The following is an 11,568-nucleotide window of genomic DNA, read 5'->3' as shown; positions in this document are numbered from 1 at the left end:
CGTGTAGCTGGCTAGTAAGTTGGAGATGTCTGTCTTAATTTATACTTCTTCCTTTGTTATCCTATATTATTTGATTTAAATGCTATTTATTGAGAGAAATTCTGTGTATAGCTCGTACACTTAGCAACTCCTCGGAACAATATGATGTGGTTAGTCCTTCATCATCTAGTCTAAAACCATACTGCTGCATAAACGGAAAACACCACGTTTATAGCTCATTTCCAGTTCAGTTCTTTGACCCTTGCGATATAAAAAATACCGAGATTTGCATAGTCTAAAATAAACGCAAACGTTGTCCATGTTGAGTTAGTATATGATCACCACTACCTAATCGTGTAGATAGTATCCATCTTGTAACATAGCAACTTTATCGTACACGGAGGCCATGTTGAATTGGGAAAATTGAGTGGAAAGTTTGGATCTGGTGCCATGTTGGAAATGGCAACTAGAATGGTATCCGACGTCAAGAACAAAGACGCCTCTGCCCGCTTCACGCTGGTGCGTGACAACCCGGCGCTCATATTGGTTTAAAAAAACTTCACGGATCACAACATCCCCGTCTTCTTAGAATGCTTGTTGAAAACTAAACGCATTTTCGTCACATCTATGACTTCAGTAAAAATATAGTAAATACTTTTGCAAGGTACGGATCATCGAAAAGAAGAAGAACCCACACGACAAAGTCAATATTTAAATTTAAAACTCTTAAAACAAAGTAATGTTCTACTTGTCTTTGTTTGTAAAATATAGAAAAACCGTTACTAACACAGAGCGTTGCATGTGCTAACTTAATGGCATTCGCCTGCGTCCTTTTCTTCCTTCCATTGCTGAAGCTAAGGCTCAAAGTAATGAAAATAGTAGAGCCACTGTTGGCCTAGAAGTAGGCGTGGCTTAGCTGTGCAAGAAGGACGAAGGCGGGCGAGTGCGGCAACCAGTAGGCAGTTAAAATTAAGCTCGCGCGCCGGTTGGCCGTTGCTCCTCGAGGCGTCACGCCTGTGGGCGGGGCTCCGCGCGGCCTGCGCTGCCCCTATGGGCGGTGTCTTGCGCGCGCTGTCCCTTGCAGCGGCCTACCCTGCTGCCTCATTGTTGCTGGCTGTGTGACTCTTGGGCTCTACTTTGTGCTGGTGGTAGTAGTGAGAAGCGGGAGGAGGTGGAGGAGGAGCGGCTGCAGTCCAGGGAAGTGTGCGCGCAGCTCGAACATGAGCGGCGGCGTATATGGAGGAGGTGAGTAGGAAATCAGAGAATGTCCTTGTTGTGAAACTACTCTGGGTCATAGACCAGTATGCAACTTGGGGTTATAGACTGCATGTATAGGATCTGCCTGCACTCACTGTCTCATTTAACCTAAATCTCAAAATGCCTTATTTACGAATGCCAAAATAATACACCAAACCATTCATCCAGTTACCCACGTTTAGTGTTTTATAATGTAAGACTTAAATAACACAGCAGGTCCCTGAATCATTTTATTGTGAGTCTGGCATTGATTGTCTTGCTCACTATGTGGTTCCCCACCAGACACTGTTGGAATTGGAGAGCCCGTAATGTTGATTTAAATCCAGTTTATTTATTTATTTATTTATTTTTAGAGTTTTCTATAGCGCGAACTTGAACCGATTAGGTTATCAGAGCGCTTTACATAGCACCAGTTCCGTTACTTGTTATCACAGCAGTTTACATAGAATCAGTTACGTTGCACATTTCAGGATCTTGAACCGATTAGTTACGTGCTTTATAACACCAGCAGCTCTCTGCTAATGATGTGGAGGATGCTAGCTAAGGTGTGAGTTGGTTAGTACTCATGTGTTAACTTTTTAGGTGCTATATAGATAAACCTTTTCTTAAGTCGCAGCTGGTGAGCTTGGCTAAACTGAAGGCTTAAAACCTGCAGTAGGCTACAAACCTTGCAAGAAGAACCCTAAAATAATCGGATTATGTGACTGCGATGGTAAACCACCCAATGTCCACATTTTTTTTACGATGTAATATATTTCGAGATGTCAGTTAAAGCCAAAATAACGAATGTCACCCCAAACTGGGATAAAGTATTACCAGCTGTCCTCCAGTATAACATTAAGACCCGTTGCCTTACAATTAAGTTTATTCTAAGGATCCTAGAAAGTCAGTGGAAAAATAGGAAAACAAAGTCTTTAGTGTTACTTGAAATCTTTTGGGAGTCTGTGTAAGATAGAATTTGACAGCTTCATAGTTGGACTAGTGTAGCACAGTTCATTTTGACGTGTGCCTTTTTCTAGAGGAACATGTTAACCCTGTTTCGAACTATGAGTGCCCTCAGTATGTCAATAATGTGATCTTTGTGCCAGAGCCAGAATGTTGCCTTTGGTGTTCCTTATGCACAGAAATACTTGCAGTTTGCTTCCACCAGTATTTTGCACAACTGCCTTCTCAGGCTAGGAATTACTTCCAGTATGCTAGAGCCAGCGGCGGACTTGTAAATATGTAGAGGGTCCATACCAAGAACATGTAAACTGCAGAGGGAGCATGGTCCAAATACATACATGGTATGCAACTAAGGTATACCAGGAACCGTTGGGATGCACCAGTGCATAAGAGTCCAACCACACCACAGCAAGGGAAAGCACTTTCATTCTGGATCACAGCAACATATCCTTTTCAAAGTTGAAGTTATCGACTCCTCTATGAAACCAAAATCCCACTCAGCAGGTCTTCTAACCAGTTTAAAAATAGGCATATTCATGCACATGGTGAAAACCAAGATTGTGCCTTACAAAATGTCAGATTTCGCAGCTCTCCCACATACAGTAGTTCAAGTGGCAACAAGAATATTATACGTAAATGTCTTAAAACAAAAAATGTAATGACTTGTAATGTAATATATTTCAGTGGGACGTTCACCTAAATTCTAGAAAATAATGGGACGTGTAAAGCTCCCAAAGCAGTTGACAAGCTTTTGGTATAGACCCTCTAGAGAACTGGTTTTAGGGGGTAGGGTCGTCCGTAGAACTGTCTAGCCGAAGAGCCAGGTCTTGAGGGTTTTTCTGAAGGTGTTCAGGTAGAGGACTCGTCTGATGTCTGCTGATAGGTCGTTCCATGTCTTGGCTGCAACGTGGGAGAAGGATCTCTCACCTACTCTGGCTCTGTGGATGCGTTGTGTTTCGACCAGTGCAAGGTTGGAAGGTCGTAGGTTTCTTTTGGGTACATGGAAGTTGATTCTGTCGTTGAGGTATTTGGGTCCGTTCTTGTGTAGACACTAGTAGGCGTGAGTGATGATTTTTTAGATGACTCTTCTCCACCAGGAGCCAGTGCAGTCTACGTAGGTGCTGGGTGATGTGCTTGTGCCGGGGGATGCCGAGGACGGGTCTGATGGCTGTGTTCTTGCATTTGTCACCCCGAGTGGGACGGGTATGACCAGGCATGGTTCCCGTGCTCTCCATGACACTGGAACCAAGCTATCCTGGCTGAAGAGGGGTGAAACCCCAAAACTGGTCTTAGGAGACTTGTTTCCTGTCCAGGGAGGACCTGGCTTGGCAGTTCGAGCTGGACTGTTCCCATGGGGCACAGGGTCAAGACTGATTTGCATATGGTTGGGTTCAAACTGGAATGGCATGGTGAGCAAAAAAATGATGGATTTAGGCCCCGATCTCTGTACTGGGGTGAATGTATGACATTGTTCTGCATTCTGTCCATCAATTGTTGTTTTTGGATATATAATTGCATCACAACGGAAAAGCACTTTAGCTTCATCTGTTGGCAAAAAATGTATGATGTTGTTGCTGTGAATTTATGGAATGACCTGCCCATTGAAGCTGCTGAACAATAGAACCATTTTTATTTCTCTGTTGTCTTTTTCTAATTTGTAATCAAATAAAACAAGGAACTGAGCCAATAAGTTAGTGAAGCTATTAAAAGTAATGCTCTTATGTATAGTTCTGTATAAATTGATATGGCTTACCTCTGCTGCAAAGTAGTAAATAAAAGTGCACTGTAAAGATTGTGCTGCACGAATAAATCGGCGTTGTCCGCGGCAAATTTTTCAAGTAAAAAACTTGGAAAACTTTTATAACTAGTTGTAATTTCATTAATAAACGTTTGAAATAATGATTATTTGTAGTTCATTTTTATGCCCTACTTTTAATTCCAAAGTGGTTGAAAAGTTTAAAGAAATAAATGATACTTACCCATGTGTTCGAATAGCAAGGAATGTTGTATGGTATCGATTCTGTGGAGGTACTGTTTTAAAGAAAGTAGTTTGCGCTGTACAGTTGTAGTTTAAATAAGGGCAGTGGTAAAATCAAAAAGTAAGAATATCTGCTATAAGTTTGTTTCTGAAACATGCTTACTAGTTGGCTGGAAGGAGAATGTAGCATTTATGCAACTTTGCAAGTCGAATCTTTTAGAAATGCACTAACCCCTTGCTTCTAAAAGACTACCAAGTGTAGCCGCCATCCAGTCTGGAATGGAGTGAAACCTCCCAATAGTTACTACCTGTGATTGAATGGGGAGTCTGCCCTGGCACAATAAAGAGAATAGTTGTAAAGATCAGTATCAGCGGTAGGAGATACAAGTGTGGCTTTGATGTAGTTGCACGTATGGGTGTTGTTTAAAGAGCAATTTGTGAAGTTCGTATTTGATTTACAAAATAGGATGAGTTTTTTTTTTTTTTTGGTTTGAGCTGTAATTTTCTTTGGGTTAAAAAGTTTACCAAAAGACTATACCTAACGATGTTTTTTTAGTAAACCCACTGTGTAAACCTTCATGGTAACATTGAACCACAGTTCCTCAGCCAGTCACGATATAATAGGTCATATAAACACCTTGCATCCCTTAGGAAACAGTCCTTCATTAAAATATAGACACAATGAAAGGCAAATATACATTAAGGAAAAACATAACATAGTGCTGAAACGTTTGTTGAAAATAATAGATTGTTAGCAGAACCCTAATTATAACAAGTTGGCCAGAGGCTGAAAACACACAAAAAAACAACCTTTTGGAAGGCATGTGGATATTAACAGATTTGTGCAAAATTACATTGGGGCGACCCACGCCGTGACTTGAGCATGTGTCCCCAACTTTCAGCTTAGCAGCTCAAGCCATTGCGCACACCCTTGTGGTTTAGGGATATTACCTACCGTTGAGTTGTGTGCATATGCTCTTTTTGTACGCTTCTGTTGCAGAAAGCCCTTATGTCAAGTAAAGTGAAATGTAGTAACTCGTTGTTTTGGCAGTGAAAAAAGCAGAGAGACGAGATCAATAGGATGTGCGCAAGATCACAGATTTGTGTAGCGGATACACACCTACCGATCCTGAAGGGCACAAGCCCGTAAATAAATGGGAATCCAAGATATTTGCAACTCGCAAACTCTTTTTCACCATTGTATACGTTTCATTAATAATTTAGCGTTTAGTGTAGGTTAGTTTACAGTGTAAAATAGCTTACATAAGCACCTTGCATCCCTTGGCTAACAGTCCCCAATTTAAATACAGACACAATGAAATGCAAATACACGCAGAGGAAAGACATACCAAGATAGTGCATAAACGTTTAGGAAATATAAGTAAGCGTGTTTGGAAACATTAATTATAAACCGTTAACCCCAGAAATATGTGCGCATGAAGCAGATACCGGGTTAAAACAAAGCAAAGCTGACTGTAACTTTTATGATTAATACACTTGTTGGGAGGGTATACTCAGACGTGAGTCCCTTGCTCATTGCACCATCAGGATTCAAGCAAGCCGGGCCGACGACGGCTGAAATGCCAGAAACCGGTCCCCGGAAGCTTGTTTCCTTCCCAGTATAAGAATTGGCTTGGTAGTTTGGTTTGCCCTGTTCCCATCATGCACTGGGACAGGAACAGACTAATTTGCATGTAGCCAGGTCCTGAGCTGGGATGGTGCAGTGAGCTAAAAAACGGTGATGGATCATGCCCTGATCTCTTGACTGGGTAGGAGTATTCTGCATCATTCAGAAACTCTGTCCATCACCACCCCCTTTTCCAAAATCATACACTTGTTTAAGCATTAGTGCAATACTATTGTGTTACGATAACATGCCCCCATAAAATAAATAAAAACTTCAGAAGTGAAGCGCCCGGCGTATCTCACGCAACTGGGCGCTGAAATCTGTACACCGTTAAAGAAGGATAGGCATGCAGCTATAACAAGCATAGTGATTAAAAGCGAGCCATAGTAACAAATATTTTTAAATATTAAAAAAAGCGTTCAAAAGGGAAAGCGAGTGGTAGACGAACAAACGGAAAAGAAAAAGAACACACAAGGAATCCACGGCAACAAAAGCATTTGGGAAAATATAGACACATTGAAAGGCAAATATACGTTAAGGAAAAACATAACAACATAGTGCCTAAACAATTGTTAAAAATAGTACATTGTTAGCGGATATGCTAATTATAACCAGTTGGCCACAGGCTGAAAACACACGAAAAAATTTCCTTTTGGAAGGCACATGGATGTTAAATGAGTTGTGCAAAATTACATTGGGGCGACCCACGTCGTGACTTGAGCATGTGTCCCTAACTTTCCGCTTAGCAGCTCAAGCCATTACGCCACACCCTTGTGGTTTAGGGATATTTCCTATCGTTGAGTTGTGTGCATATGCTCTTTGTGTTCGCTTCTGTTGCAGAAAGGCCTTATGTAAAGTAAAGTGAAAAAGGATGAGAAAAAGTTAACAGGGAGCATGGGGAAGTAGCAATGAAGGGGGCTACGAGCATGATTTGGGGTGAGTGGAATCAAAAGGGACGGGACGTTGGAGGACGTGGTAGTGATGAGAGCAGGCAAAGAGACGTAGTGGAACGTACGCCAAGACAAGTAAAGACCAGACTCGAGAGAAGAAACAGAGATAAACAAAACAAGCACTGACAACCAACAATGTACAGTGGCAAAGATTCCATTCAGCGTACAACCAGCTCACACGCATAGACAGCCAACTATATGCAGTGACCCCCAGCCCAGACAGCCCTCAGCCTGCTCACACGCATTGACAGCCAACCATGTGCGATGAAGCATAGTCCAGACAGCCCACAGTGCACTCACATGCATGGACAGCCAATATGTGCTGTAGAACATAGTCCAGACAGCCTACAGCCACACTCACTGACAGCCAACTACGTGCAGTGACAGTGTAGACAGCCCACAGCATGCTCACATGCATAGACAGCCAACTATATGCAGTGACCCCCAGCCCAGACAGCCCTCAGCCTGCCCACACACATTGACACCCAACCATGTGCAACGAAGCACAGTCCAGACAGCATGCTCACACTCACGGACAGCCAACAATGTGCAGTGACGCACAGTGTACACAGCCAGCAGGCTGCTCATACGCAAGGGTAGCCAAATATGTGCTATGTTTTATATAGCGCTGGCTAGACCCTGCTGGCTTTACATACGGTAAGCATTTTTAAATAGTTAAATCAGTTAAATTTTACACAGTGATATAAAATAAACACTAATGCTTAATAAGTAACTTCAGTCAGACGATGACGCCCCCCCCCTCCCGTGGACAACTCAATATAAGACAACAGACGCTTAGCGCCAAGAAGCATTTCCCACGCCATGCGGTGCAATTTAGAAACGTGCATAAAAGAACGTGCCACCATTTAGTAAGCAGACTTTTGTCCCGATGAGTGTAGAATATTTTATGAAATAACGTGCCACGCATGTCATAGGCCGCACACACTCCCTATGCCAACCTTCCATTCTTCCCAAGTCAGGCTGCGCCTTGGAGAATCAATCCCCTGGCACGTCATTGATGGCCGGAGGGGGCATCATGGGATGTGGGAAGAGAGAGCGGTACAGCTGAGTGTTTCTAGTGCCCACAGTGATCACCTGCTGTCACTTCAATGCCACCTGTGCACACCAACTCTAGCCATAAACAGGCTATAAGCAGTCTGTCCTTTGGTTGCGATGCTACCACACACCACCGTGTGCCCCTCTCCACTTCAGATTGGCAGCGGTGTGGGGCACAGCGCCTTGTCTCTGTGACCCTGCACGGTGCAGCTGTCGTGTGGTTGGGCGGGTCGTGTGGTTAGCGGGTCGTGGGACAGTGAGCCGTGCAGCCGTGCGGAAGAGCAGGGCGGGAGTGTAGCGCTGTTGCACTGTGACTGTGCAGGGTGCAGCTGCTGTGCTGATGCTGGGGTACTATGCCCAGGCCTCAGGACAGTACGAGCCTCTACTACGCAGAGGAACTGTGCGGCCCGGGATATAAAGCTACAAGACCTAAAGAGAGAGCATTTAAACATTAGCCTTGTCATGTTATGTTATGCAGATTTGTAGAGAGCGCGCACAATCACCCAGGAGGGTATCCTGGCGCTGAGCAGATGTGAGGCTAGATAACACCCAGGGCCTAACTGGGCCACTCAAAAAAGCCAGGTCTTTAGTTTCTTGCGTAATTCAAGAAGTGAGGAGGAGGATCTTGTGTGTAGCTGCAGGTCATTTGGGAGCGAGGGTTGAGAAAGCTCGACAGCCTGATATGGTTTTCTATATGCATGGGATTTGTGGACATAGGAGTCCAGACAAGTAGAGGTGTCTAAAAGGAATGTGAAAGCAGATTCTGTTGTTGAGGTATGCAGGCCCGTGTTATGTAGGGCCTTGATACTGTGGGTGAGGAGTTTGAATTGTGCTTGTTTGTGTATGGGGAGCCAGTTGGAGTTAATTCATGTTTGGTGTGAAGTGAGTGTGGCCTGGGAGGTTGAGAGTGATTCTGGCTGCTGAGTTCTGAATGGTCTGCAGTCTTTTGGTATTTTTTTGTTGATCCTTGCACATAGGGTGTTCCTGTAGTCCAGCTTGCTTTGGACCAGGCATGTGAGACTGTTGTCCGGGTGCTGATTAGGAGTCCTTTGAAAATCTTCCTCAGCATCTTCAGAGTAGGGAAGCATGAGTCTGTTGCGTCGTTGACTTGGATGGTCATGGTGAGTTTGCTGTTGATGAGCCTGAGGTTCTTGGCCTGGTGGTGATGGGTGTCGGTCCTAGCTCTGTTGGCCACCAGGTGAAGATTTGCTCTTCCTGAAGATCATGATTTCGGTCTTGTCGGTTTTCAAATTCAGACAGTTGGTCTTCATGCAGGGGCAATTACAGTCATGCAGGGATTGAACTTGATCTGGCTACTGGGCATGTCGTCTGTGAGGAAGAGAATAATTTGCGTGTCGTCGGCGGAGGAGAGGACTTTAATATCGTGAGAGCTGATGATGCTGGATAGAGGGAGCATGTATGTGTTGAAGAGGGGCGGGCTCAGAAATCCAAAACTCAACAGATGAGGTTACGGGCATTTGACTTGTACTGTGCCAGGCTGACTGACTCGGTCCTTCCATTCAGGAAGGAGCAGATCCATCTGAGTGTGTGTCCTTTGATTCCGATTTCATGTGGGCGTTGGATGAAGAAGGGGTGGACAACTGTATCAGGTGCTGCAGAAAGGTCCAGGAGGATGAGGGCAGCTATGTATCCTCTGTCCAGAGTCATGCAGATTGTATCAGTGACAACAAAGAGGGCACTTTCTTCACTGTGGTTGGGTCTGAATCTAGACTGAATGGTGTTGAGGAGTTGGCGGTCATTTACGTATTTGACGAGGTGTCTCTAAATGAATTTCTGTAAGACCTTGGATGGGAATGGCAGCAGGGAGATCCATCTGCAGTTGGCCAGTGTAGAAGGGCCACATAGTGTTTTTCCAAAAATGTGGGGACAGTTGCATGTTTCCAAGCATCTGAAAAGGTTGGAGAAGAGATGTCGGCGTTGAGAATGGGTATGAGCATGGCACTGACGTTTAGTGGAAATGTGAACACGTCCTCCAAGAACAAGCAGTATGAGTGGATTTTCGCCAACTGCAAAGATTTTTCAAATTGATAGACCGTTACATGTGTTATGTTCTGTCAGAAATGTTCAGATGTGAAGCAGTCCCATGATATGAACGTAGATTTCAGTAAGAAAAGAAGCATTTCTCAAGTCAACAATAATCCAATACACTGCAAATTCAGTTGCTTGCAGGTCCTTAGACATTTGTAACTATTATTACTAAAATTATTCATACTTATTTTATTACTTCAGAAGGATAACCGAACTCAGATGACACTGCAAGAATTCAAAATTGAAGTTGGCCTCACACAGAACTGAAGAATCACTAAACCCAATGGATTATAGCTCCATTGTCAAACATACTTCCGCAATGATTGCCTTTATTCTCTGCTTAAACTGCCAATGCTTTGGGGAAGGTCGTTCAACTCAAGATTTAGTCACAAATAATCGGCGATTTCACTGTGCAGCACAGCTGTAGTATAATACAAACAAAATAATACCATATTCTATTATTCAGAGGGGAAATTGATTTCAATGAAATGCTGGCTTTCAGTGTTGATTCATTCAACCAGAAAAGCAGATATACACTTTTAATATGAGCTCAAATGACTCAGTAAGGATGTAAAATACAAGTACGAGGAGTATTGTAAAAAAGAAAATGCTAGTTGGCTATTTATTCAATTTAGTTGCTCAGAGCCTCATGCAATACAATTTAGTTTGTTTCATCTGGCATGCTCTTCCTTATACAGGGATATGCATTGACATGGTTTGTTTCATTTGTGACTATTTCGTGGAGCCTTCATCAGGACTAGGGTATGGACCTCATGTAAGAAACGGATATAAAAATTGTACACAGATTAGTAGCCAAGTTAATGCTAAACAATGTTTTTTGTTTCTGTAAAACAAACAGTGGGTTCAGTTTGGTAGTGTAGTGCTAAATACATATATACATAATTTAAACAAACATATATTGTGTTGGAAACAAATGCAGAAGGCCATGTTTTGTTCATGGTAGTACTAAGTTGCAAGGTTCTCGCCAGGTTGTGCTTTCCTTTAGGAATAAAAGGAGCAGGAAGGGAGGACAAAATTGAATTCAAACTAAGTTAACATTGGTAATTAAGAGACCAGTGTGATTTGGTGGCGGTAGGATCAACCATATGCGAATAGTAATGAATGTATATGTATAGTGTTTATTGTTGAAACAAATAGGTCACTGTATTTATTCATTTTGTGGCTTTTAGCATGTTGTGGTATAACCTGAGAGGAGACCATCATTTATTGGTACGCAGATTTATAAGTTGAGGCCATAGTAGAAAAGTTTGTAAGGTTCTAATAAATGCTTCATGGAGACACATATTACCAATACATCCTCTTTTTGGGGAATATAACACTATTTATTTGTTCAGTACATCATTTTGTTTAGTAAAAATCTTATCTTGCTCATGGCACAACCTCTTTAAAATAACAAGCATTTGCAATGCAATAGGTCTCGCATTATTTAAGTTTGAGCTATTAGCATTGTAAATGGCAATTGTTTTTTGCTTTATGCTATATTTTTTTTTTACATAAAAAGCTTCATATAAAATATGTTTTATTAAAGTTATTTATGCAGTATCTAAATTTTGTTTGCATAAAACAGTATAATAATATCTTAGTAAAAAAGTCAAATATTTTAATGGAAATTCACCAAACGTTCATTTATGTGTTGGTTTTGAAAATAGCTAAATTAATAGCTTTGTCATTTACAATGCCAATAGTTATAACTTTCGCAAATGTGA

General features: G+C 42.4%; 1 protein-coding gene across 1 annotated transcript in view; it reads left to right on the top strand.

Annotated features, from left to right (window-relative positions):
* The first annotated feature begins 905 nt into the window (after positions 1–905).
* Positions 906–11,568, top strand: part of ACTL6A (actin like 6A) — a 134,884-nt gene continuing 124,221 nt past the window's right edge. The window contains exon 1 of the mRNA XM_086944375.1: positions 906–1,224. Within this exon, the coding sequence (XP_086800501.1) occupies positions 1,200–1,224 (25 nt within the window). The 5' untranslated portion in view covers positions 906–1,199. The remainder of the gene's footprint in view (positions 1,225–11,568) is intronic.

This window comes from Lissotriton vulgaris, chromosome 11, assembly GCF_964263255.1.
Source record: "Lissotriton vulgaris chromosome 11, aLisVul1.2, whole genome shotgun sequence".
Classification (NCBI taxonomy): domain Eukaryota; kingdom Metazoa; phylum Chordata; class Amphibia; order Caudata; family Salamandridae; genus Lissotriton; species Lissotriton vulgaris.
Note: the sequence above shows the minus strand (reverse complement) of the source record. Positions and strands in the feature narration are given on the sequence as shown.